This window comes from Miscanthus floridulus, chromosome 18, assembly GCF_019320115.1.
Source record: "Miscanthus floridulus cultivar M001 chromosome 18, ASM1932011v1, whole genome shotgun sequence".
Classification (NCBI taxonomy): domain Eukaryota; kingdom Viridiplantae; phylum Streptophyta; class Magnoliopsida; order Poales; family Poaceae; genus Miscanthus; species Miscanthus floridulus.
Window position 1 is genome coordinate 91,424,565 of NC_089597.1, and position 25,213 is coordinate 91,449,777.

At 42.0% G+C, this 25,213-nt stretch overlaps 2 protein-coding genes across 3 annotated transcripts; both read left to right on the plus strand.

Annotated features, from left to right (window-relative positions):
• The first annotated feature begins 11,578 nt into the window (after nt 1-11,578).
• On the plus strand, nt 11,579-13,796 carry LOC136522869 (triacylglycerol lipase 2-like). The gene is made up of 8 exons (XM_066516665.1): nt 11,579-11,978; nt 12,062-12,202; nt 12,291-12,404; nt 12,498-12,641; nt 12,743-12,783; nt 12,897-12,976; nt 13,098-13,193; nt 13,279-13,796. The coding sequence occupies exons 1-8, from the start codon at nt 11,667-11,669 to the stop codon at nt 13,599-13,601; spliced, it is 1,251 nt and encodes a 416-aa protein (XP_066372762.1). The 5' UTR covers nt 11,579-11,666; the 3' UTR covers nt 13,602-13,796.
• Nucleotides 13,797-15,616: 1,820 nt separating this feature from the next.
• LOC136520611 (G-type lectin S-receptor-like serine/threonine-protein kinase B120) lies at nt 15,617-21,056 on the plus strand. Of its 2 annotated transcripts, XM_066514181.1 has the most exons (7): nt 15,617-16,959; nt 18,891-18,989; nt 19,080-19,252; nt 19,335-19,545; nt 19,650-19,893; nt 19,987-20,140; nt 20,225-21,055. In XM_066514181.1, the coding sequence occupies exons 1-7, from the start codon at nt 15,675-15,677 to the stop codon at nt 20,528-20,530; spliced, it is 2,472 nt and encodes an 823-aa protein (XP_066370278.1). In that variant the 5' UTR covers nt 15,617-15,674; the 3' UTR covers nt 20,531-21,055. The 2 variants fall into 2 exon arrangements, with proteins under 2 accessions (XP_066370278.1, XP_066370277.1); XM_066514180.1 differs by having other exon boundaries at nt 19,987-21,056.
• The last annotated feature ends 4,157 nt before the right edge of the window (nt 21,057-25,213 follow it).

Genomic DNA, 25,213 nt, shown 5'->3' on the forward strand with positions numbered 1-25,213 from the left:
GATTAGTGTGTGTGGCTACATAGTCACATGATACCAAAGTTACCAGGCCATCTTGGTCATTTTGACCTAGATCAAGCAGACCGAACGGGGTCCATGGCTACCTGTTCTCACTGACCTGATTGACACCGTCACCGTTTGTCGGATCGTGCGGCTCTCCCGTCCCAGCGATATCAGTCGCTTCTTGTTGCTGATCTGTTCTTCGACGATGGGGTAACAGACAACGATGAGTCATGGCTGTGACACGATCGTGGTTAGTTTTGGCCACGGACAACTACTAATACCATATGTTCATATATATAATATGTTTAATGCAATGTCTAATAATAAGTCCACATACAACAAAGTCAAATAATAGCATATGTTCACCTAGAACAAATTCATTGTTTGATTGACCACATACAACAAAGTCCACCTATTGTTCTACAAAACTAAGCCTACATCAACTTCCAAATAAGAAAAGCGATGATCATAGCCATAAATAAAAGCATGACATCTTTCCAAGACCAAGGAGCAATTCTCCTAATCTTCACATCTCCGGCGAGTGGCTTCTCTTCGATCTCTAGTGCCAGCGGATGGCCATGGTTTGCATTCATTGGACCATAGTAGGCCGGTTGCCCATGGTTTGCAAGGTAGGCCGGATGACTATAGTAGGCCCTCAAAGCTTCAGCTTCTATGTTGTATTTTTTATGCAAATTACTAGGGTAGCGATTGACTTGAGCATAGCAATCTTCCTAGGTTCGATAAATCCTAGGCATGTGACCAACATGCACTACATACCATGCCATGGTTGCCTATATATTTAAGTAAATTAGGCATGTGGTAAGTGGTAATGGTAACTCACTGAACAAGAGTTATTCTTCAAGTTATATGGCCAAACTAAATCTATTTAATGTTCTTTATCCTTGACATGATAAAAAAAATTACCTCAATAATTGGACTGCTTATTATTCGGAGATCAATGTGGTTTAGTAATCATACTTGCTGCTGCTGCCGAGCTAATTTTAAAAGTTATTTTTAACTTTTTTTTCTAGAACAAACAACTATAGATGTCTTTTTTAAGCATGCTATACATTCCATCAAAATCAATTGACACTCAATCAATAGCTAAACCAAGGAGTAACAGTTTAACACTCAATCGATAGTCAATTTTAAAAGTTGTTTTTAACTTTTTTTCTGGAACTAACAGTTTAGGGCCATGATTACTAGGTCCTCAACAAATTAGTAGGTAGCATAATCTCTTCAGGGAAAAACTAACTGGTTTATGTAACAGCATGTACATACAAGGATAGCTAAACCAAGGAGTAACAGCATGTAACTCAATTGAATAGGAATCGGCTACTATTGGAGAGACAACAACCATGGGGCATTTCATCAAACACTTAGCTAGCAGTAAGCCACGCACTCACCGTGGGGGTGGGAAAGCAGCTGTCCACGCGCTCCTAAAGGCCTCAGCGGTGCTCCGACGTGGGGCGGTGGATGGCGTGGGGAGTGCTCTAGCATGGGGCAGTGCACGGGCGTCGGTGTCGAAGAAGAGGAGCGTGGGGCTAGGAACGGTGGCGTGGGGGCGGTGGACGGGTGCTCCAGCATGGGGCAGTGCACGGGTGTCGGCATCGAAGAAGAGGAGCGTGGGGCTAGGAACGGTGGCGTGGGGAGCGGTGGACGGGTGCTCCTGCGTGGGGCGCTGCACGGGCGTCGACATCGAAGAAGAGGAGCGCGGGGCAGGGAACGGTTGGCGCGGGGTTGAAATTCCCACGTTGGGCTTTTATACCAGACCCCATCACTGTCGATTCTAATTATAAACCGACAGTGATGGGGGAGCATCACTGTCGGTTATAAGTCTAAACTGACAGTGATGTAGAAATATCACTGCCGGGCCATTCTTTAAACCGGCAGTGATTGCCGTGTAGCGGTCCCAGCATAAGTAAGTTATCTTTTCTACTTCTTTCGAATACCTCCTACTGGCTCAACGGTTAAGACCCCGCAACTTAGCCCCTGATACCCGTGTTTGAATCCTAGGTGGCCCAATTTTTTTGGTTTAATTTTATAATTTATTAAGCGGTCTAAAGGTTAAAAAGAAAAAATAAATAAACCTTGGCACACAACCTATACTAACGCAGCGGTTAAGTCTCTGAACTCTGCAGCCCGAGACCCGAGCTCAAACCCGAGGGCTGGCATAATTTTTTTCATTTTTTATATATCACTGTCGGTTTTCAAAATAAACCGACAGTGATAACCAGCATCACTGTCGGTTTCTTCTCATCACTGCCGGTTTTTTGAAACCGACAGTGATGTTTATATATATTAAAAAATCCTTTATATACTGAATAAATAGAAGCATATGTATTCCTATGTCGAAATGGCTTAAAATTTTTTTGGCAAGCTTGTACACCCAAATTAAGATCTCACAAAGGATCTTAGGTTTTTCTAATCATTTTTTTTATTTATTATATTTTTTCGTGTGCCGAATGAGACAAAAGAGGGTGAATTTCATCTTGGACCCTATAGATTTTTTTTCATCCACCTCCACAAAATTCTTATCCCTAGGGCACATTAGAGCCTATGTAAAAGTTTGACACCATTCCGGATCTTTTTGTGGGTAGACTCAGTTCAACCTATAATTAATCGGTGTCGACGCGCGAAAATTCAATTAAACCTCAAAAAGTAGCAAACCATCTCTAAAAAATCTCAAACAAGGTGTTTCCTTCGCACGTGGCACGTGCAAGCCTAAGAAAAAGTTTAAGACCAATACGACACCGGAATGCGTATGAACCATAGAAACCTTGATAACCTATGTGTATAGTCATGGTTCGATGAAAGGGCACATGTACATCTGTGAAGCATGTATACTTCGCCTATTTTGAAATAGCTTGAATTTTTTTTTATAAGCATGTACACCCAAATTAAGACCCCACACAGGATTTGAGGTTTTTCTGATCATTTTTTTTATTTATTATATTTTTCTATGTGCCGAATGAGACAAAAGAGGGTGAATTTCATCTTGGACCCAATAGATTTTTTTATCTACCTCCATAAAATTCTTATCCCTAGGGCACATTAGAGCCTGTGTAAAAGTTTGGCACCATTCTAGATCTTTTCGTGGGTAGACTCAGTTCAACCTATAATTAAACGGTGTCGTCACGCGGAAATTCAATTAAACCTCAAAAAGTAGCAAACCATCTCCGAAAAATCTCAAACTTGGTGTTTCCTTCACACGTGGCACGTGCAAGCCTGAGAATAATTTTAAGACCAATACGACACCGGAATGCCTATGAACCACAGAAACCTTGATAACCTATGTGTATAGTCATGGTTCGATGAAAGGGCACATGTACCTCTGTGAAGCATATATATTTCGCCTATTTCAAAATGGCTTGAATTTTTTTTAAAAGCATGTACACCCAAATTAAGACCCCACATAGGATCTGATGTTTTTCTGATCATTTTTTTATTTATTATATTTTTTTTCTATGCCGAATGAGACAAAAGAGGGTGAATTTCATCTTGGACCCAATAGATTTTTTCATCTACCTCCACAAAATTCTTATCCCTAGGGAACATTAGAGCCTGTGTAAAAGTTTGGCACCATTCTGGATCTTTTCGTGGGTAGACTCAGTTCAACCTATAATTAAACGGTGTCATCGGGTGGAAATTCAATTAAATCTTAGAAAGTAGCAAACCATCTCTGAAAAATCCCAAACTAGGTGTTTTCTTCGCATGTGGCACATGCAAGCCTAAGAATAATTTTGAGACCAATTCGACACCGGAATGTATATTTCTAGTTGCCATACAAGTGTTACACGAATTACATGCATGACAATAATTAAACACATAAAGCCATACATATTAAAATTAAAACCCAATTAAACTACGACCTTGAAAACCTAGCTAAATAAACATTAATTACTATCGGAATCACTGCGAGGATCGATCGGACAACGCACACTAACATGCCTCTGTAGCCATATATGGTAATTGATGTCACGGATTATGTATACGCTTGTATCGATGAAGTCCAATGCCCGTATGAGTGCACTCTCTCGCGCCTCACAATACCGAAAGAATAGTCGACCATAGATGTAACCTACTGAATGACCACTGCTCATGTTAGTAATCCTTATGCAGTACTGGCGTCCTTCTATAGTGAGCTGGCTGAAGTTTCCACTGCATAAGTCCCAACTGTACCCGAGTTGCTCCGTAGCTTGGTCTAGAACAGCCCACAAGCCACATGCAGCATAGGTAAGGTCCTATAGCGCAATCTGCATGCGGAGAAAAAGAAAAAAATTAGAGAATGTTATTACAATAATAAACAACAAATAATCACGACTCAGGTATAAGTGACCATTTTACCACATCCATATGGTTGTAGCTCGCAAACCATTCGCTTGCTTACGGGATGGGGATATCACCAGCATTCAAAGCAAGTGCCTTGAAGTGCGAGAAATCAGGCACATCATAGCAAATACGTCGAAGTGCCTCTAAATAGATGTGCACGACACTTAATTGGGCGCTTATCACGTCCGGGCTTTGTATTTCCATCCTGTGGATATGGTTCCGATGATTTGAACCCCTCATAGGGATGAAAAAACTAAGTTCACACGTCCATAGCCGACCACTTGCATTAGATGTCGTGTTCTCGACGATGTCCGAGATAAAGAACCAGCTAAGTGTTGTTCGCAGCCAATATATTGGGGATACAGTCTATGACATATATGCATGCAACAATAATATTAAACTAATTACACGTATTTGTTAGCATCAAAAAATAAAAGATGTTGGAAAATATTTCATACAATAGCTAGAACAAGGAACTGTGGAATGGCCACATTAGGAACGAATGGCTCATCGCTAGGGTGGAAACCTGGTTCTTGTGGTGGGGGAGGTCCATTGTTCATACCACCTTATCAATAAATGAAAAAAATATGAACATAAAATATATGCATAAAAAAATTCTTCGCAACATAATTAAATATAGATTGAATGCAAGGAATAATAATATATATAAATGTAGAATGCAAAGAAACATAAATATAAATATAGATCAAATGAATATAGATAGAATATTGGAGAAGACAACATATCAATACCATTGAAAATGCAGGAGCCATGACCAAATCACATAGAGAGAGACTGGATGTCTTGAGAAGTGAGAGTGAAACGTGAGAAATGAGACTGAGAGAGTTCGTGGATGGGTGGGATCGATGTATGTGGCCGGCAGTTTGTTTTATATAGGGGGCATGGACATCACTGACGGTTTTTAAATAAAACCGACAATAAAGGTGGCCTCATATGTGCACCATTTTGGTGGACTACGATGCATAATGATATATGTGGTTTGTTGTGAGAGAAAAACATTGTATCATGGCTGATAAAGCCTGGCTGAAACCAACATGCATGGAGAGGCTAGCTCCTGGCCGAGGGACATTTTATAGGGGCTAGCAGTCATGGTATATTTTTATTTCTGAACTAAAGTTGTCGGGGTAGGTGAAAGCAGTGTTCCAACTGTTGTGGTCATAGAAAAATTGTTGGCATGTGAGGAGCATCTACACATCACTGTCGGTTTTAGTTTAAAACCGACAGTGAATTGGGCCTTCTGTGTCGGTTTGAGCAACCGACTATGATAGAAGCTATCATTGTCGGTTTTAAAACCAAAACCGGCAGTGAAGTGCCTGCCACCATCGCAGCCTTTTAGTAAAAAATATAAAAAAATTGACTATCGGTTTGGAGCCGGCCATCGCAGCGCTATCGCTGTCGGTTTTAAAACCAAAACCGACAGTGAAGGGCCTTGCCACCATCGTAGCCTTTTTGTAAAAAAATATAAAAAAATGACTACCGGTTTGGGGCCTGCCATCGTAACTCTATCATTGCCGGTTTTAAAATCAAAACCGGTAGTGAAGAGCCCTGCCGCCATTGCAGCCTTTTAGTAAAAAAATATAAAAAAATCATAGTCTCGTAGCCTTTTTATAAAAAATATAAAAAAAATCCGAGCCTAGGATTCGATCCCAGGTCTCGGGGTTCTTAGTTTCGAGCCTTAACCACTACGCTAGAATAGGAATTACGTTAGAATTAGTTGTTCTTTTTCTTTTATCCTGTCGTAATGCACTACTAAATAATAAATGCAAAATCAAAAAAGTTTGGCCTATCTGGAATTCGAGCGCGGGTCTCAGAGTACAGAGTGCGCGGCCTTAACTGCTGAGCTAGGATAGGGAGTTTGCTTTTCTTTATTTATTTATTAATAGAAATAATGCAGTTAGTTTACATTCTAAAATAACACAAAAATTTGTGTCTTGATTATTTAATTCTATGATAATTAATTAATGATCTATAATAATCAAATAATAGTGTTTATGAACATCATCTTAATATTTGATTACATAGTCAATAATTATATTATAGAGATGCGCACAAAATACAAATTAAATATTCAGTGCGAATTACTGATACAACGTCTGCATAATGATTACATAGTTAACAATAATCTAACTATCTTTATGTGCATCAACAATGAGGGCCTCATTGTGATCAATTCGTATATAAGCAGGTTTGTCACCCTCTTGAAGGATAGGTAGGGGTACGTTCGCCCCGAATGGAGGCATTTTCTGATAGCCCATGTAGTCTTCTTCGTCCATCACTCCATCAACACCGACAATCTTCCTTTTTTCCTTCTAGGACTACTTTTAGCCTTCCTTTTGTCTTGTTGTCCCTTGCATAAAATACTTGCATAACATCTATTGCAAGGACGAAGGGGTCGTCTCTGTATGCGGTCTTAGTGAGATCAACGGTAGTGAACCCTTCGATGTTAGTGTTGATTTTCTTGAGCCGAACCCACTGGCAGCAAAAAAGAGCTGCCTTCAATGGATGATAGGCTAGCTTCCATATCTCATCTATGAAACCATAGTATGTCGCCTGCACGCTGCAGTTTTCGTCGTGAGCATCAAAACGAACACCACAATTTTAGTATGTGCTCTTTCCATCTTGCTTTTTTATGTAAAATGTGAATCCATTGATCTCATACCCTTGGTACTTAAGATATGTACTCGAAGGTCCTTTGGCTAAGGCATCCAGTTGATTACCCAACTTTATTCCAAGCAAGCAACGTCGCAACCAGCTGACAAATTCCTCCTTATGTTTTTTATCCAGCCAAGCCTGTGACATGCTCGAATACAGAGTTTGCAGCGATTGCCTGTGCTCGTCAATGTATGGCATCACACCCTTGGCTTGCTGGAGAACAGTGAACTATGCATGTCTGAAAGAAACGGGGTCGTCTACTGTAATAGATTTCTCCTCGATCATTCCTTTGCCACGTAGTCTTCCCTCGTGACAAGATTCTGGAACTCCGACCCTTTTGATGTCTAGATAATATGTGCAGAACTCAATGTCCTCCTCCATTGACTATCCTTCAACCATGCCCCCTTCTGGCATGAATCTGTTCCTAACATACCTCCTGAAAAGTTTCATCAATCTTTTAAAAGGGAACATCTGATGCAGGTACATTGGGCCAAGGGCTCTAATTTGGTCAACAAGATGAATGAACAGATGCAATGAGATATCAAAGTAAGTCGGCGGGAAATGCATCTCAAGCCTAACGAGAGTTTCAGCTATGTCCCGCTGCAACTGCTCTAGCGTGGACACATCAATAACCTTTTTTGAGATCACGTTGAAGAACGAGCAAAGCTTTATGATTGGGGTGCGGACCTTTGGGGGGAGGATACTACGCAGGGCAACAGGAAGCAGCTGAGTCATAATGATATGACAGTCATGGGCCATCATAGGGCCATAATTGAACTTGAGTTCTCTCATGTTCACTAGCCTCTTCAGGTTCGCACAGTAGCCCATCGGGACTTTGAGTTCATTGAAGAAAGAAATAAGCGCATGCTTTTCTTCCTTCTTCAATGTCCATGACGCAACCAGAAGTTCGAACTGGCCATTCTCTAGCTCCACAGGATGCAGCTCCTTCCTGATTCCCAAGTGTTGCATGCCCAAGCATGTGGCTAGTGAATCCTTCGATGTCCCCCCGGTATCCATCAAGGTGTTAAGAGTGTTAGCGCACACGTTTTAGTGATGTGCATAGGATCGAGACAGTGGCGTACACTCAGAAATGGCCAGTAAGGTAGTTTCCAGAAAACCGATTTTTTCTTCCAAACGCTCCCATCAGGCGCTGCTACTGCATTGTCCCCTTCCCAAGGACAACCTCCAGTTTGTTGAGTTCTCGAAGTATCGCAGGCCCATCTCTATATTTTGGAGCTAAGCGTTTCTCAATAGTACCGTTAAAATCTTTTATGTTCCTGCGGTAAGGGTGATCCTTAGGTAGGAACCTATGATGTCCCATATAAATTATCTTTGAGTTATTTGGCAGATTTACTGCATCGGTGTCGTCCAAGCACTCGACACATCCAGTATAGCTTTTTGTCTTCTCTCTGGACAACGAACCTAGACCTGGTAGGTTGGTGATTGTAGCGATAAGAACTCCCTTAATCGTGACATGTTCCTTTTTGTACTCGTCCCAAACATCTGGCACACCCTTTTCAAACATCTCCACTAGTTCATCGATCATTGGTTCTAGAAACACATCGATGTTATTCTCAGGTTGTCTTGGCCCTTGGATCAGTAGTGGCATCTGGATGTACGACCGCTTCATACAGACCCAAGGTTATATATACGGAGCATCACTGGCCAGGGGCTATGATTACTTCTAACCTGGTCGAAAGGATTCATCCCATCTGTGCTCAAAGCAAATCAAAGGTGCCTTACCTCCCCACCGATGTCCTTATAGAACATAGTATTGATAGTCCTCCAATCATGCCCATCGGCGGGGTGTCTCATCATTGTATCTTTCTTACGCTCTTCGCCATGCCAACACAACATCTTGGCTGACTTTGCACATGCAAACAGTCTATGCACCCGGGGAGCTATAGGAAAATACCAAATGACCTTTACGGGACCTCCTCTGGTCTTGGTACCCTCATCTGACGGCCCTTCCTTATACCATGGAGCTTCACACTTAGGGTACTTGTCCAAGTCTTTGTATTTTTCTTCACGGTACAATATGCAATCATTGGAACACGCGTGGATTTTTTCAACCTCGATGCCGATGGGGCAGATCATTTGCTTGGCCAAGTATGTCTTTTCTGGCAACTCGTTTTTTTTCTGGAAGCATTTTCCTTATTATACCTAACAACTGATCGAAGCCTTTATCGCTTAATCCATTTGTCGATTTGAACTCTAACAGCATGATGTCGACTTCCAGTTTGCTCATTGGACAATTCCTATACAATGGTGTTTTGCCATCTTGTCTCATTTTCTCTAGCTTTCTCAATTGTCTTTCACTAAGATATCCGGTCTCTACATTACGTAGTAGCTGAGAAATGCCATCGTTATCCTCGGTGTCGTCAGCTAGCGTGTTCCTAAACACATTATTAACTGTGGCCATAGATTCCATGTTGACACCGGGTTCCTCGTCAGCATCGTGGATGGCTACGTCAGGCATGTCCACATCATCATTGTTTCCCTGCAGAACATTCACACCAACCTCGTCATGCATAGTCCATATCGTATAGTTTGGCATAAACCCCCTGGTAATCAAGTGCGATCATATAGACTCAATTTGACGAAAGTTCCTATGATTCTTGCAATCTTTGCATGGGCAGAAGACAGGGTTCCCATTCCCAGCATGGGCTTTGGCATCGGTGATAAACTGGCTGACGCCATGCATGTACCGCTTGTCCGTTCGGGACAGATGCATCCACTCTCGATCAATCTCTACACAAAAAAATACTAAGATAGTAATTACAAATAATTAATAAGAAATCGAGCTTCATGAACAACAATTGTAGCTCGAAAGTACCATTTTTGGAAAACATTATTGTACACTAATTATTGAAAATTTGAAATTGGTAGCCCCAGCCCTGTAAATTAAAAATCGTAGTAAAAAATAATTATTGCACAATATTGAAGAACAACTATTCTACTCTACTTCTAAGAACTAATTATAGCATCACATACTAACAATGATGATCTTGACCACCATGGAATAATTAGCTAGGAATTTAAATGTGTTCATAGACACCAACCTTTTGGGTGGTGGATTCACCATAATTTGAGCCTTGCACAAATGTCCAATTGAAAAAGTGCTCTCTAGAATGGAGAAAGAACTAGAATGAGAATCAGGCAATGTAGCCATCAAAACGAAGTTAATTAAGCAACAAAATCAAAGGAGTGGATGTTTGTTACTAACCTTAAAGCAAAAAGACCAAGTCATTCTTCAAAATCCAAGCACTAGCTTCATGGTGAAGAGCAGCCGCAACAATGGAGGGAAGGGTCCAAACGCGCGCATCTGTTCTCGGGATGGAAGAGAGGAGGAAGGAGAGGACGACTACAGTCTTTTTGTGTTGTAGGCTTATCACCGTCGGTTCTTGGCTAGAACCGACAGTGATAGAGCCCAATCATTGTCGGCTCTTGGCTTAAACCGGCAGTGATGAGTGCCCGCCAAAACACTGCCAGTTCAAGCCAAAAACCGATAGTGATGTGGTCCTTCACTGCCAGTTTTAGCCCATCACCAATCATTTTTTTCATTTTCAAGCTCATAACCGGCAGTGAAAGTATATCACTGCCGGTTCTTACAAATTCGGTAGTGATGAGGCCAGCAATGCAAATCTGGCGTAGTGCCAAACCAAGCACACGCTTAAAATCTTTCAGGAAGACCAGCGCAGAAGGCAAAAGACCAAAATGTCCCTCAATGAGTAGGTCATCTATTTTGGATGGAGGGAGTACGTTTTCTAGTGCACAAGAAATTACATGCACTAAAAATTTTATTTGTAAAAAAATACTAAGTTGCCAAATAGGCCCGACCCAACTCAGTGTTCTCGTTTTTGTTCGACAAAGATGTACTTCTGTAACTTTCTGCACGCCCTTAGGATTGCATACGGATATCCTAGTATATATCTCATGTAGTGCTCATGCATAACTAATGAATTTGGCATATATCAGGGTTCCGGGACATCTGTTTGCAAATAAGTTGCCCTGGTACAAATAGATAATGTTACCTTTTCGTCTACAACATTCCTAGTGGTCTTGAACAGAACTTGGGATCACAGAATTGTTGTGAAGTGAGACCTACGGCCTATTTATTCTCATCATCAAGATGACATGATTGAATTATGACAACTACTTCTGTTTTTTTCTCACCTGATTAGCTCATGGTTATTCAATTCAATCTCACATTCAATACATACAAGATCTATGGTGATAGATTATTTTCTCATGATCATGTTTCTCTGAGAGAAAACAATAACCAATAAGTTTTTTCTCGATCACGCAAAAGATTTGCGCGTCTTTGTATTAAGGTAGAAAAACGAGTTTGAGCACAAGACGGGTGGGCTTTACAAGGTTTTGCAATTCGCATATGCCCACCCTACAGCTGTTATGAATAACCAATAAGTAGAAACGAAACTCCCATACAAAGCACAGCCTGTTCTATAAATTTGTGTTCCTTACAAGTCAGTGATGAAGCTAGAAACTCAGTGTCATTCAGAGGCCATCCCTGCAGCTGCCCCCCACCCCACTATTCTTGTAAGCACACAAAAATATAGCTTATATATCCTGTAGTCCCGTTCATGGTTTGACAGAAGAAGTTTCAGTTCTAGTGCCAAAAATCATAGTTCTCAACAGAGATGGCTCAGGATCTCTATCTACTCTCCCTGATTCTTTTCATTGCCTTGAACCTGCAAAGTGTTCTCTCATGGAGGATGCAGAATTCTACAAATGATATTAGTGATGATCAATGCCCTCCACAACCCCACCCTTTTGGTATGTGCAAGTCACGAGTAGCAGCTTATGGCTATCCATGTGAAGAATATCATGTAACAACAGAGGATGGCTATATTCTTAGCTTAAAGAGGATCCCCCATGGTCTTTCTAATGCTACTAGTAACTCCACTGAGGATACAAGGACACCAGTACTACTATTCCATGGGCTGCTGGTGGTAAGCACATTGTTGAACATAACACATGTGATTCAAATCCTGTTCACATCTGAAAAAAAAATATGAATTTGCTGATTGGACAGGATGGTTTCTGTTGGGTACTGAGTACACCAAAACAATCACTAGGCTTCATTTTGGCTGATGGTGGGTTTGATGTTTGGATCGCCAACTGTCGTGGAACAAAGTCCAGTCGCAGACATACCACCCTTTCTCCAGAAGACCCGGTTACGTTCGCATATCTGGCTTGAATTTGATCAAGAAACCGTATGTCAAGATATTTCACTAAAACAATACTGGTCCTCTTCTTTGCAGGCTTTTTGGGACTGGACATGGGACCAACTTGCTGATTATGATCTTCCTGCTGTACTTCAGTTTGTCTATAACAAAACAGGAGGCCAGAAAGTCCACTATATTGGTCACTCCCTGGTAATCATGCATATGGCCTTATTATTTAGTATACCATGGACTTGGGTCTTTGGGACTGGGAGAGGATGCTGAAACTTTTGCTCTTTTTTCTAGGGGACCTTGATTATGCTTGCAGCCCTCTCAGATAAAAAGTTAACAGACGTAGTGCGATCAGCCGCGTTGCTCTGCCCAATTGCTTATCTGAACAGGATGAAATCAAGGCTCATCTTGCTTGCGGCTCGAATCTTCCTTGCAGAAGTAAAGCAGTGTAGAACGAAACCCTTTATTCTTATTGTTGTTGATTAGAAATTAGAATGGCCATGTTCAATGTTTTATATCTATGTTTCTGTATCATGCAGACAATTCACATGCTAGGTTATCACGAGTTCAATCCTCTTGGGTAGGCATCTCTTCTACAACTTCTTGTGTTTCTTATCAGGAAGAAGATAAATGCACATAATACTAGCGCAGCCTAGAAAAGTTGATTGCTACAAATGTTCTGCTGCATGACAGGCGAGTTGCACAAGAACTGTTAGGAGAAGTCTGCGTCGACCCAGACGTCGACTGTTATGATTTATTTTCATCTGTAGCAGGTAACAGTGTTACCTCCACTCCACCTTAGTTAATTCACTCCAAACAAGTTTATAAAACGCTAATTCTTTGGCTGTGATCATACTGACTGTGGCTTTTATGAATTTGATCTCCTGACGGAAGGACCGGACTGCTGCCTCAATGCTTCGACTACATGCATCTTCCTGCAGCACGGTCCACAGTCAACCTCTGTCAAAAACATGATTCACATGTCGCAGCGTAAGAACCTTTATCACAAACGAAGGAATCTGTCGCCCAAACAAAGAGCCCAGCTGCTTATGTAAAAAAATTTATGTGTCACAAGTGGTCAGGAAATCATCGATCAGAAAGTACGATTACGGAAACAAGAAGGAGAACATGAAGCACTACAATCAGACACGGCCCCCGCCATACGACCTCTCGTCCATCCCGAGGCATGTCCCCTTGTTCCTCACCCATGGCGGCCAAGATTTCCTCGGCGACGTCCCTGACACGAGGCACCTCCTGCGGACGATCATCAGGGAGCATGACAGCGATGACATCGAGGTGCTGTACATGCCTGACTATGCGCACGGCGACTTTGTCATGGGCTACAATGCTCCACAACTCATATACAAGCCCATGGTGGAATTCTTCAAGCGTCACTGAGAACTTATACTACTACTACATGTCGTTTTGTCATAAGCTGCTACAGGCAGCAATTATAATTTCAGGTCAACTTTCTCTATCTGTATGCGAAAGTTTGAGGTAAACAACCTTAGTATCTGCCAGTATGAAAGCGGGATTATCTTGCATCTGCTCTTATAGATGCATCTTGTAAGGCTATTCTACAGCGGAATTATATTGGTGTAAGCAAATATAAAGTTGCTGGCTTGTAAGACTCTCTTGAAATTGTGAAGAGGTAGCCACTGGGTTTGAACTCAACCACTTTTCCCTTTTGTTTGGCGCTGGGTTCTGAACACTGAAATTTGGCCGAAATCACATGCACAGCCCAGTACGAAGAAAGAAATATTTCAATTGAAAGATTTCAAACTTTCTAATTTCTGAGTCGGTTGCTCCTCTATAGGAGTCTACTGAATTCTCCTTCAGAGCGACTAGGGCCCGGATGGACACCCGCGTCTAGACGACCCGCAGCTGCTCTGTTTCCCCTTGGGCCCGGCGACGGCACAGAGGATGGGTGGGGCGTGGCAGCAGTGCGCAGAGGACAGAAGCACGCGTGTTTAGGGGACGCAGATCTCGGCGGCAAAGTGGAGCTCGCCGGTGATGGGGAGCTCTACAGTGCGCAGAAGGCGGCGCCGCACGGAGCTGGACGACGATGTGTAGAGGGGCAGGATGGGACGCGGCGACAGCATAGAGAACGGGACGGAAAGGGCGACAGTGGCGCGCAGAGGATGAGGTGGGCGCGCGACGACGACGCAGAGGACGGGTGGGGCGGCGGTGGCGGCGGCACGCAGTGGATGTTGGCTTCCGCTCGGACGCCCTTGGGGCCCACCGCTGCAACATCGACGACGTAATAATGAAACATGCCCGGATTACTATTGACACATGTACATTATCATTGTTGCAACATCAACGATGTACTACTAAAACACGCCTAGATTAATGTTGAAACATGTATAATATCGTTGTTGCTACATCCGTAAACACAACACCTGCAACATGCTCTCGAAACACTTGATACAATTGAAACGTAGGCTTTCTTAGCAACATCTCCTTGCAACACAACACCTACAACATGCGCCTGAAGCATCTGCAACAAGCGCTCGAAACAAAAACATTCGAAAGATAGGTTTGCAGCATAGACTTTTCATAGCAACATTTCCTGCTTGGGCGAATAGAGGCTCATCGGCATGCGGAGCTTGGCAGACTGCGGCAAGCAGAGGGCAGGGTGGGGCGCGGCGACAACGCAGAGGACATGTGGGGGCGGCTGCAACGGCGCTCCGACGCACGTGTGTTTCGGAACGGAGTGACCATCCGTTGGGACGCTCAGCGTGTATCATTATCTATTTCTGTTCAGTCACTGAGAAATTATCTCGGTTCACGATTAGGTTTGTGATGGCATCTCCGACTGCAGTCTTTGATCTGAAGCCCATACACAAGACCTCGCAGCTCAACTGAAGACTCTACAGTATGACAATGGAACAGAGCAGGTACTGTATGACAACCAAGTACAGTCTCCAGGTACGTGCACCCGAAGGATATGATATGATATGACCCATGTTATACTCCTGCGAGTCCGAACTGATGACGCAGAATGCAAGTGGGCAAGCTACAATAACTTATGATGACCCCGCTTATATACACTAATCTGAAAACGAGTTAACAATAAGCCAACTGGATACGTTGCAATGCCAGACAGCCGAGCTCCAGGTGCCGCCGTGTTTTAGCTGTACGTCAAACACAGGTCGACCTCCAGCCGTGAAAACCGAAAGAAAATCGCCGTCTGCTCTGCTCTGCTGATGGAAGCAAGAAGCGTCCAACTCCGATACTCCCATGGCATCCGCCGCCGTCCTGTGTCCCCCCGCCACGCATCTGCACTGCAAGCGGTCCCACAAGCAATGGTTGAAAGCTACTACGACACGAACAGAAATATCGCAAGTATAGGTCCACTCATTATTACCGTAATAAAGTTACATATATACGCCAACAATCCAGAGATGCTCGATCTTCGTCTATATATAAACACTAGACGCTAGTATTTCCTCCACACTGCTTAGGCAGATGATGAACAAGAAAGGCCTAATGGACATTGATATGGTCTATATTGCCGCCTTCATCATCCTCACATTCCTGAGCTCACTCTGTCGATCCGACAACCAGCTAACACAAACAAAGCCACTGTTGCCCAAAGACACGCTCATCTCGGAGGGCGGAGACTTTGCTCTTGGCTTCTTTTCCCCTACCAACTCCAGCAAGAAGCTGTACATAGGAATCTGGTACCACCACATTGCAGAACGCACTGTGGTATGGGTCGCTAACCGTGACAACCCAATTAAAACACCGTCAGCGAAGCTCGCCATCACCGGCAACTCAGAGCTGGTGTTGTCGGATTCCCAAGGCCACACTCTTTGGACGGCAACAGGAAACACAGGTGGAGGTGGCGCCGGAGCTTCTGCGGTGCTACTCAGCTCCGGGAACTTTGTCCTTCGGTCGCCGAACGGCACGGAGCTATGGCAAAGCTTCGATCACCCGACCGATAACGTTCTTCCAAACATGAGCGTCCTGCTAAGCTACAAGGCACAACCGGCGACACACTTATTTGCATGGAAGGGCCTTAACGATCCATCAACCGGAGATTTCTCTCTTGGTATGGATCCCACCTCAAACCTTCAGGTATTCATTTGGAATGGGGCGTTGCCATACTTCCGTTTCCATGTTGTTAATGGCAACCCGGTATCCGGTGGCATGCAACAAATCAATGGCGTCGACGTGATCATGTACGAAACAACTATCAACACGGCGGACAAGTCGTATTATATGTACACTGTCTCGCCTGGCTCACCATACATTCGCATTTTGTTGGACTATACAGGCAAGGGGAGGCTCCTCACTTGGAACAGCACCACTTCGTCATGGGCAGTCATCATTGAGGATCCTAATAGCTGTGATCTCTACGCCTCTTGTGGTCCGTTCGGCTATTGTGACCGCACGGAGGAAATCCCGACATGCCGGTGTCTTGACGGTTTTGAGCTCCTTGACAGTCTCAACTTCTCTAGAGGATGCCAGAGAAGGGAAGCACTGGAATGTGGAAAGGAAGACTACTTCATGGCCATGCCTAATATGAAGCTTCCTGACAAGTTCCTGCACATTAGGAATAGAAGCTTCCAGCAGTGTGCAGCTGAGTGCACTAGAAACTGCTCGTGTGTGGCATACGCCTACGCCAACCTAACCAATGGTGAAACTATGGGCGACACGTCAAGGTGTTTGGTTTGGGCTGGGGATCTCATCGACATGGGGAAGCAAATCTTTGAAGAGGTCTTGTACATTCGACTTGGCAAATCTCCTGGTACGTGCATCCCTAACACCTCATCCTTCTTTCCTCAAAAGTGACATTAGTGGTCAACGTGACAAGGAATCATGCCATCACCATCATATGGCTTATTTGCAAGATGAAGATTACTCCGAAACAATTTAGGATTTCATCCATATATGTCCTAATATTAAATGGACTTTAAAACTTCAGCTATCGTGTGGGGTCTCCTCAATAATTCGCATGCATGTACATATCGTTCCAACCGGAGGACAAGTTGAGTTGTAGGGGGGGTGGGGGTGGGGGGGTAGGGATACCTCATTAGTTAGAGATATTTTGTGTTTGAGTTAGAGATAAAGCATGTGAGGTTATTGTATTTGTGCCTAGGCTTAAGCTGCTGAGACCCAGTCGGCTAGTTGTTACCTTCACCGCAATTCTTCATCCAACTCCACTACTACATAAATGTTTTTTTTTACAATCGTTTCCTATTTTTTTTTAGGTGCAGTTCACACAATAAACCATCTCTAGTAATGTTTTGCTGCATTGTAGATTTCAAATAGCATCTAGAAATCAATTTTCAGGAGCGGTTGACTTAATAAAATCACCCTTAAAAATCTATTTTTTTTTTGTTTCTTATGCCAATCATTCCTAAAAACGTTAATTTTTATGGGTAGTTGATTTAGTCAATCACTATTAAAAATTGTTTTTTAGGGTCAACCACCCTTAAAAATAATTGTTGAGCAAATAAGCTCATAAATTTTTAAAAAAAAATAAAGTTAGACAAAGATAAACTTTATATAAAAAGTTTAGAGCTCAACAAGATCTAAAACTTTATAGTTGATTTTATTTGAGATCGTTTAGAGGCCAAAATATACTTTTAAGTTCTTATGAAATTCAGAATTGTCAAATGACCTTAAATGAAAACTCTCCCTATATCAAAGTTGCATTACTCGAGAAGATCTAAAATGTTCCAGTTCATTTTCTTATTTGAGTTTGTCTAGGGACTAAAGTATTGAATATTGAATTTATAAAAGTTAATTAAAAATAGCATCAGATACTTAGTCACAAGTAATTGTGCAGTACAGTGGCAATTAAGGCTCGTGCGAGGCAAATTGTCATGAGTTCGAATCATTATGAGCATGTAGTGATTGTTGAATGCCCGCTTTGGGAAAAAAAATTCTACTTTTTGGTGCAATAGTATCTTTTTTATATTTTAAAATATTTTTATGAATGGTTGACTAAGTTAATTGCCTCTAAATATTATTTCCATTTTTATTGGTGGTTTTAAAATTGTCCTTGTGAATATCTCATTTTTACAATTGAATAGCAATGTGGTGGCTTGGGAAAAATATGTTTTTTTCTATTTATTGGCACAATTTAATATTTTTGTGATTTTCAAAATACTTTTAGGAATAGTTGACTAAGTCAACCATCCATGAGAATTAAATTTCATTTTCATGGGTGGCTATAAAACTGTCCTTGTAAGCGTTTCATTTTTACAATTGACGCCTTATTAGTAGCGGTTTCAAAAACCGTCTTTAAAAATCGATTTTGAGCATGTATAAAAAGCGTTGTGCTGTAGTGCTCCCTGATCTATTCTACCATGCCCGTGACATCAACTAGATCGATCAGACATCAGATAAACCATTACAGCTTACCATATCTCTTCCTATGTACTAGTTTCGACACTACCGAAGCAGCCAAAAAAGAAGAAAAAGTTTAATCATCAGGTTCACTTTTGATGTTTGCAGCGGAAAATTATGTATGAGCATATAACTTGACTGAGCGTCATGATATCAAAACCCTAATCAGTAATATCCACGAGGAAACTCTTTAAGTGGTACTTAGGTTCTTGAATATTCGCATGTCCATCTTTTACTCTTTTTTAGAGGTAAAGTAAACTCATCACACAATCGTAAGCAATGCTTGATGCAGCAAACTCTAACATGATACATTTCCTTGTATAGATCAAAACACGATCAATTTGCTGATCATTTTACTCCCGATCATAGCATGTGTGCTACTACTTGCACTCGGAGCGCTTGTCTGGGCATGGAAAAGAACAGGTACCAAGAGCCATCGTTTTAAAGAATGTGTGCAGTGTTAATGAACCGATGTTCTAGAAAAAAGGGATACATTGATGTTACTACTTGCAGGCAAACGACAAAAGAAGAGAAGGATGCTAGAATACTTGAGTTCTATGGATGAATCTGGTGACAAGAACATAATAGAGTTCCCATTTATTAGCTTTGAAAACATTGCAATAGCTACAGATAATTTCTCTGATTGCAATATGATTGGGAGAGGAGGTTTTGGCAAAGTATACAAGGTATGAATAAAAAAGTTTGGGATTACCTAGGAAATTACATTGTTGTAAAAAAATTATAGTTCTGGATTATGAAATCATGTAGGGAATGTTGGAAGGCACAAAGGAAGTAGCTGTCAAGAGACTGAGCAAGGGTTCTGGGCAAGGCACCGAGGAGTTCAAAAATGAAGTAGTCTTAATTGCAAAGTTGCAGCACAAGAATCTAGTTAAGCTTCTTGGTTGTTGCATTCATGAAGATGAGAAGCTATTAGTTTATGAGTACCTACCCAACAAAAGTTTGGATTACTTCCTCTTTGGTACATTCAATTCCAATTGTTCATATCGTTAATAAAACCCAACAAATAAATGTGCTCATGTGTGCCTTCTGACATGTCTTGTTCTTCTGTATTATTTTTATTAGATTCTGCAAGAAAATCATTGCTTCAGTGGCCAAGAAGGTTCAAAATAATCCAGGGGGTTGCTAGAGGAATTATGTATCTCCATCATGACTCAAGATTAACTGTAATCCATAGAGATCTCAAATCAAGCAATATCTTGTTAGATAAGGAGATGAGCCCAAAGATATCAGATTTTGGCATGGCTAGGATATTCTGTGGTGATGACGACCAACTCCAAGCAAATACTAACCGAGTTGTCGGGACATAGTAAGTAGCAGCTGCACTGCCAACTCTTAGAATTCATTCGCTGTTTACAGTTTCAAAAATATGCAAAGAATTTTTATGAAATTATTTGCACAGTGGTTACATGTCTCCCGAGTATGCAATGCAAGGCACGTTTTCAGTCAAGTCTGACACCTACAGCTTTGGTGTTCTATTGTTGGAGATCATAAGTGGATTAAAGATTAGCTCATCAGCACATCTAATCATGGATTTTTCTAACCTTATATCATATGTAAGTACAAGGACATGGTCAGAATTCAGAACTATCCACAGGAGACAAAATATGATCTCTGAATGTGAGACTGTAATGTTTCAGGCATGGAACATATGGAAAGAAGGGAAAATAGAAGATTTGGTGGACTCATCTGTCATGGAGAATTGCTCCCTTGACGAAGTTTCACGATGCATCCATATATCACTCTTGTGTGTTCAAGACAATCCCAATTGCAGGCCACTCATGTCGGTGGTTGTGTTCATGCTGGAGAACAAAATGACACCGCTTCCAACGCCAAAGCAACCTACGTATTTTGCACTTAGAGACTACTGCCCATCTAGAAAGACAGTTGACAACAAGAAATTGTCCATAAATGATATAAGTCTCACTGTGCTAGAGGGTCGTTAGATGTTTGATTTTCATAACTGATTGGAGGAGGAAAACCCCGCCATAATATTATTTTTGCAAAACTCAAATTAAACCTAAATCATTTAGTACATGCATAGGGTGTTTGAATGTTAGTTAATTTGCATTTTGCAACTGTGTAATAAGTCTGGGCAATAACTGCATAAAAAGATATGTTCTTCACTTATGACTTGTTTGGATGCATTCATATGCACCTCAATTCATATGTGTTAGAGTGAATTGGAGTAAAAATTAAACTAGTTCCACTCTAACACAAATGGATTCCGGTGGATGCAAGTGTATCCAAACAAAGCCCTACGTGGTGTATTGTTTTTTTATACATAAAGTAGATCCCATTTGACTGAACAGATTAGTTTGTGAATGGAATGGTGGGAGTTTTATACATTGTTGAATTGTATAATGAATTTTACTATTCGAAGTCCGATATGCGAATGGTTGTTGTTCTGAGCCGAGAAGTCTCGTGGGTCTGGCCCATACCTTACCGCAGCAGGGTCCATCCAGGCATCCAGCGAGTGTTCTCCTGTGGGTTGTGGCTAAAGAAAAGATCTCTGCAAGCCTACATGGTCGCATTTTTTTCTAGAATAAATGGTTTCCACTCTTAAATACGAGATCAAATCTTTAAACAAAGTATATGACCGTATTTCTTGCAATTAATCAAATGTTTCAAGACCCATGTTGACTATGTTTTAATATTTAAATAATTATGACGTGGAAAAGTTGAATTTTAGTTCAACCTATGACAACCAAAATTTGTATTTGAATTGTTGTTTAATGTTAAGCGTTGGACAATTAACATTCAAATTATTGTGAGGATAAATAGAAATGAACTATAGCGTTATTGTCAAATGGGATAAAAAAGAAAAAGATAAGGGTGCACACATGGGGAGACACTACCGGAAGCCGCGGCTTTGCCGAGTGTTTTTACATTCGGCAAAGAGCCCTTTGCACTTGGCAAAGGCTTTGCCGAGTGTAGCACTCGGCAAAGTCCGCTCGGCAAAATTTTTCTTGGCAAAGGGTCTTTGCCGAGTGCTTTTTATTCGGACACTCGGCAAAATAAAAAAAAATTGCCGAGTGCTTGGGGCGGCACTCGGCAAAATATTTTCGGCCGTTGCGGCGCCGGCCGTTAACGGTTATTTTGCCGAGTGCCCGACCCAGCACTCGGCAAAAAAAAATTTAAATTACTTTGCCGAGTGCCCCAGCCCAGGCACTCGGCAAAGTTTTTTTTATTTTTTTTAATTAAGTACTTTGCCGAGTGCCCCTGCCCAGGCACTCGGCAAAGTTTTTTTTATTTTTTAAAAAAAAATACTTTGCCGAGTGCCCCTGCCCAGGCACTCGGCAAAGTTTATTTTATTTTTCTCCATCATAATTTCTTTGCCGAGTGCCCCTATTTAGGCACTCGGCAAAGAATTTCTGATTTTTTTTAAAAAAAAATACTTTGCCGAGTGTCGCGGCAAGGCACTCAGCAAAGAAATTATATTTTTTTTTGAAAAATCTTTGCCGAGTGCCTTGCCCATGGCACTCGGTAAAGACCCTGAGAATTGCAAAAAAAATTACATTCCATTGTAACAGACAATATATATATATATACACACACACACATCAATCATCACATCTATATCATCAACATGCATTATATATCACAAGCACACGCATATTTAATAAATCCATCGAAAATCCATCACAAATGCACCAAAGTTCAACATCACAAGTTTATTATTACAAGTTCAACATCCCTACTGCGACGACGGAGACTGCAGGTGTGGCCCCCCGGACTACGGTGAAGGACCGAACTGCGGCGAAGGGTTGACGCGATCTGCCGCCGGTGACACGGTAGCAGGATTGTTTGAACCCGCCGACGGAGGCTGCACAAAAGAGAAGAGATTGCATGTGTTAGACTCAAAATTTAAAATTTCGGCAGCACCTCCCCTGCATGGGGAGGTTTCCAACCTGCAAGAAACAACGGCACGAAGGCCAACAATCACAACGGCACGAAGGCCGACAATCCCAACGGCACGAACTCATTAAACTTTCATACTCATAGGAGTGAAGTGCCAAACCGGAGCTGGAGCTGGCAACTGCACTTGGACACCCGATCCTTGCCCGATGGTTTGCATGATCTGATACATGTCCGCCATCTGCTTCTTCGTGGCCTCCAGCTCTGCGGTCAGGTGCGCTTGCGTCTCCCTTGTCTCTACCAGCTCGGCCTGCAGTGTTTCAATCACATGTTTCAGTATTGCAAATCTGATCAATGTGTGTAACGTTCAATGTACGACGAGTGAAACCGGAATTACCTGAAGTTCGTCGACCCACGACAGTGTTGGAGTAGACCGTGCACGTATGGGAAGGCTTCTGGCCGTGCTCCGTGCCCTCACGTCGGAGAGAGAGGGTGCAGAGCTCGAGGAGTCGGCGCCGTCTGCAATCCACAACCGCCCGTGCTTCCTGCCTTGCCCCAGCCTCACGATCACCTCTGTCTCAAGGGGCTCAGTGCTCAGATTGTGATTTGAGCCATGGAGCGCCCAAACCGCCTCCGCATAGTCTCTGACCTTAGCGTGGACGCTCGGGTCAGAGTAAGCCTGGGCAGTGTGAAAGCTCTAGTTTGGTTTTGGTTAATTGATGAAACCCTAAGTGCTAACCTAGTTTATCAAAGTGATTATGAGATAGGTAGCACTACTCCAAGTGATGAAGCAATGGTGAAGATCATGACGATGGTGATGGCATGGTGATGATAAAATGCTTAAACTTGGAAAAGAAGAAAGAGAAAAACAAAAGGCTCAAGACAAAGGTAAAATTGTAGGAGCCATTTTATTTTGGTGATCAAGACACTTAGCGAGTGTGATCACATTTAGGATAGATAGCCATACTATTAAGAGGAGTGAAACTCGTATCGAAATGAGGTTATCAAAGTGCCACTAGATTCTCTAATTCATTGCATATGCATTTAGGATCTAGTGGAGTACTAACCTCAGGAGAAAATCGATTGTCTCTTGTCTTTGGCATTCTCCCGGTGATTGGCTATATATTCATCTTGTGATTGGTTCATCCCCTACACGGCGGTATAATCACCCTACTCACTTATTTACATTCTTGCAAACTAGTTGATACAAGCTCTTTAGTGTAATTAGAATTGAGAGCTTGCTTTATTATTTATTTTCTTCTAGTTGAGCTCTTTAGAGTAGCAAGTTTGTGTGCCTAAGTAATCATTGCAACTAGAATTGTTAGATAGGTGGCTTGTAACCCTTGTAGAGCTAGAGCAAGTTTGCATTCCGCTATTTGTTATACTAATCAAATTGCTCTAGTTGATTTGTAGATTTTTAAATAGGCTATTCACCCCCCCCTCTAGCCATATTAGGACCTTTCAAGTGGTATCAGAGCCATGGTCACCGTTTGATTGAAGGCTTAACAACCTCGGTGTCAAATTATGGCTCAAGTTGTGTTCAACCATGTGGGGGGCAAACCACCGTTCTTTGATGGCACAAGCTATGATTATTAGAAGAGAAAGATGAGGATGTATCTTGGTTCAATCAATGATCAAGTATGGGAAGTGACCGAGAATGAATATGCTATCATTGATCCCGATGATCCAACCAACCAAGATAAGATCAATAAGCAATGCAATACAATGGCTCTCAACACCATATACAATGACATTGTTTCCAAGGTGTTTGAGCAAATCAAGGATTATGAAAGAGCAAATGAGGTGTGGAAGAGATTGGAGGAAGCATATGAGGGCACACCGGCGGTGAAGAGTGCCAAGTTGTATATTCTCAAGGACAAGTTGACAAGCTTCAAGATGAAGGAAGATGAGAGCATTTCGGAGATGTTCCATCGATTATAAGTAATTGTCAATGACTTGAAGGCTTTGGGAGAGAAGATCAAGGATGATGACGTCTCTCATCGATTCTTGATGTGCCTACCTCCAAGGTTTGAGATGTTGAGATTGCTTATCATAAGAGGAGGATTAAATGATATCACCCCTAACCAAGTACTAGGTGATGTCATGACACAAGAGACATACCGTGTGGAAAGGGAAGGGGATGACAAGGATGATAAGAAGGAAGAAGAAGACAAGAAGAAGAAAAGCATAGCATTCAAGGCTAGTTCATCATCATACAAAAACAAGGGCAAGTCCAAGAAAGAATCAAGTGATGATGAGGATCTAAGTGATATTGATGATAAGGCTATGGCTCTCTTTGTGCGCAAGATGGGCAAGTTCATTAAGAAGAAGGGCTATGGAGCAAGAAAGAGAAGAGATCACACAAAGAGCAAAGAATATGTGGGAAGATGCTACAATTGCAAGAGCCCCGATCATGTTGTAGCAAATTGTCCTTACAATAGTGACAATGATGAAGATGAGAAGAACAAACACAAGAAGGACAAGAAAGAGAAGAAGGAGAAGAGAATGACCTTTCAAAAGAAGAAAAAGGGTGGAGGCTATGTGGTCACATGGGATAGTGATGGCTCATCGGATAGTGATGACTCTAGTGATGATGGCAAGAAGTCTATCAAGAGAGCACTAGCAAGCATCGCCATCAACAACAAGCCCTCCATCTTCGACACTCCATCAACATGCCTCATGGCAAAGCCTACCAAGGTAAAATATGATGTGAGTGATGACGAAAGTGAAAGTGATGCTTGTAGGAGTGATGATGATGATGAGGAGTACTC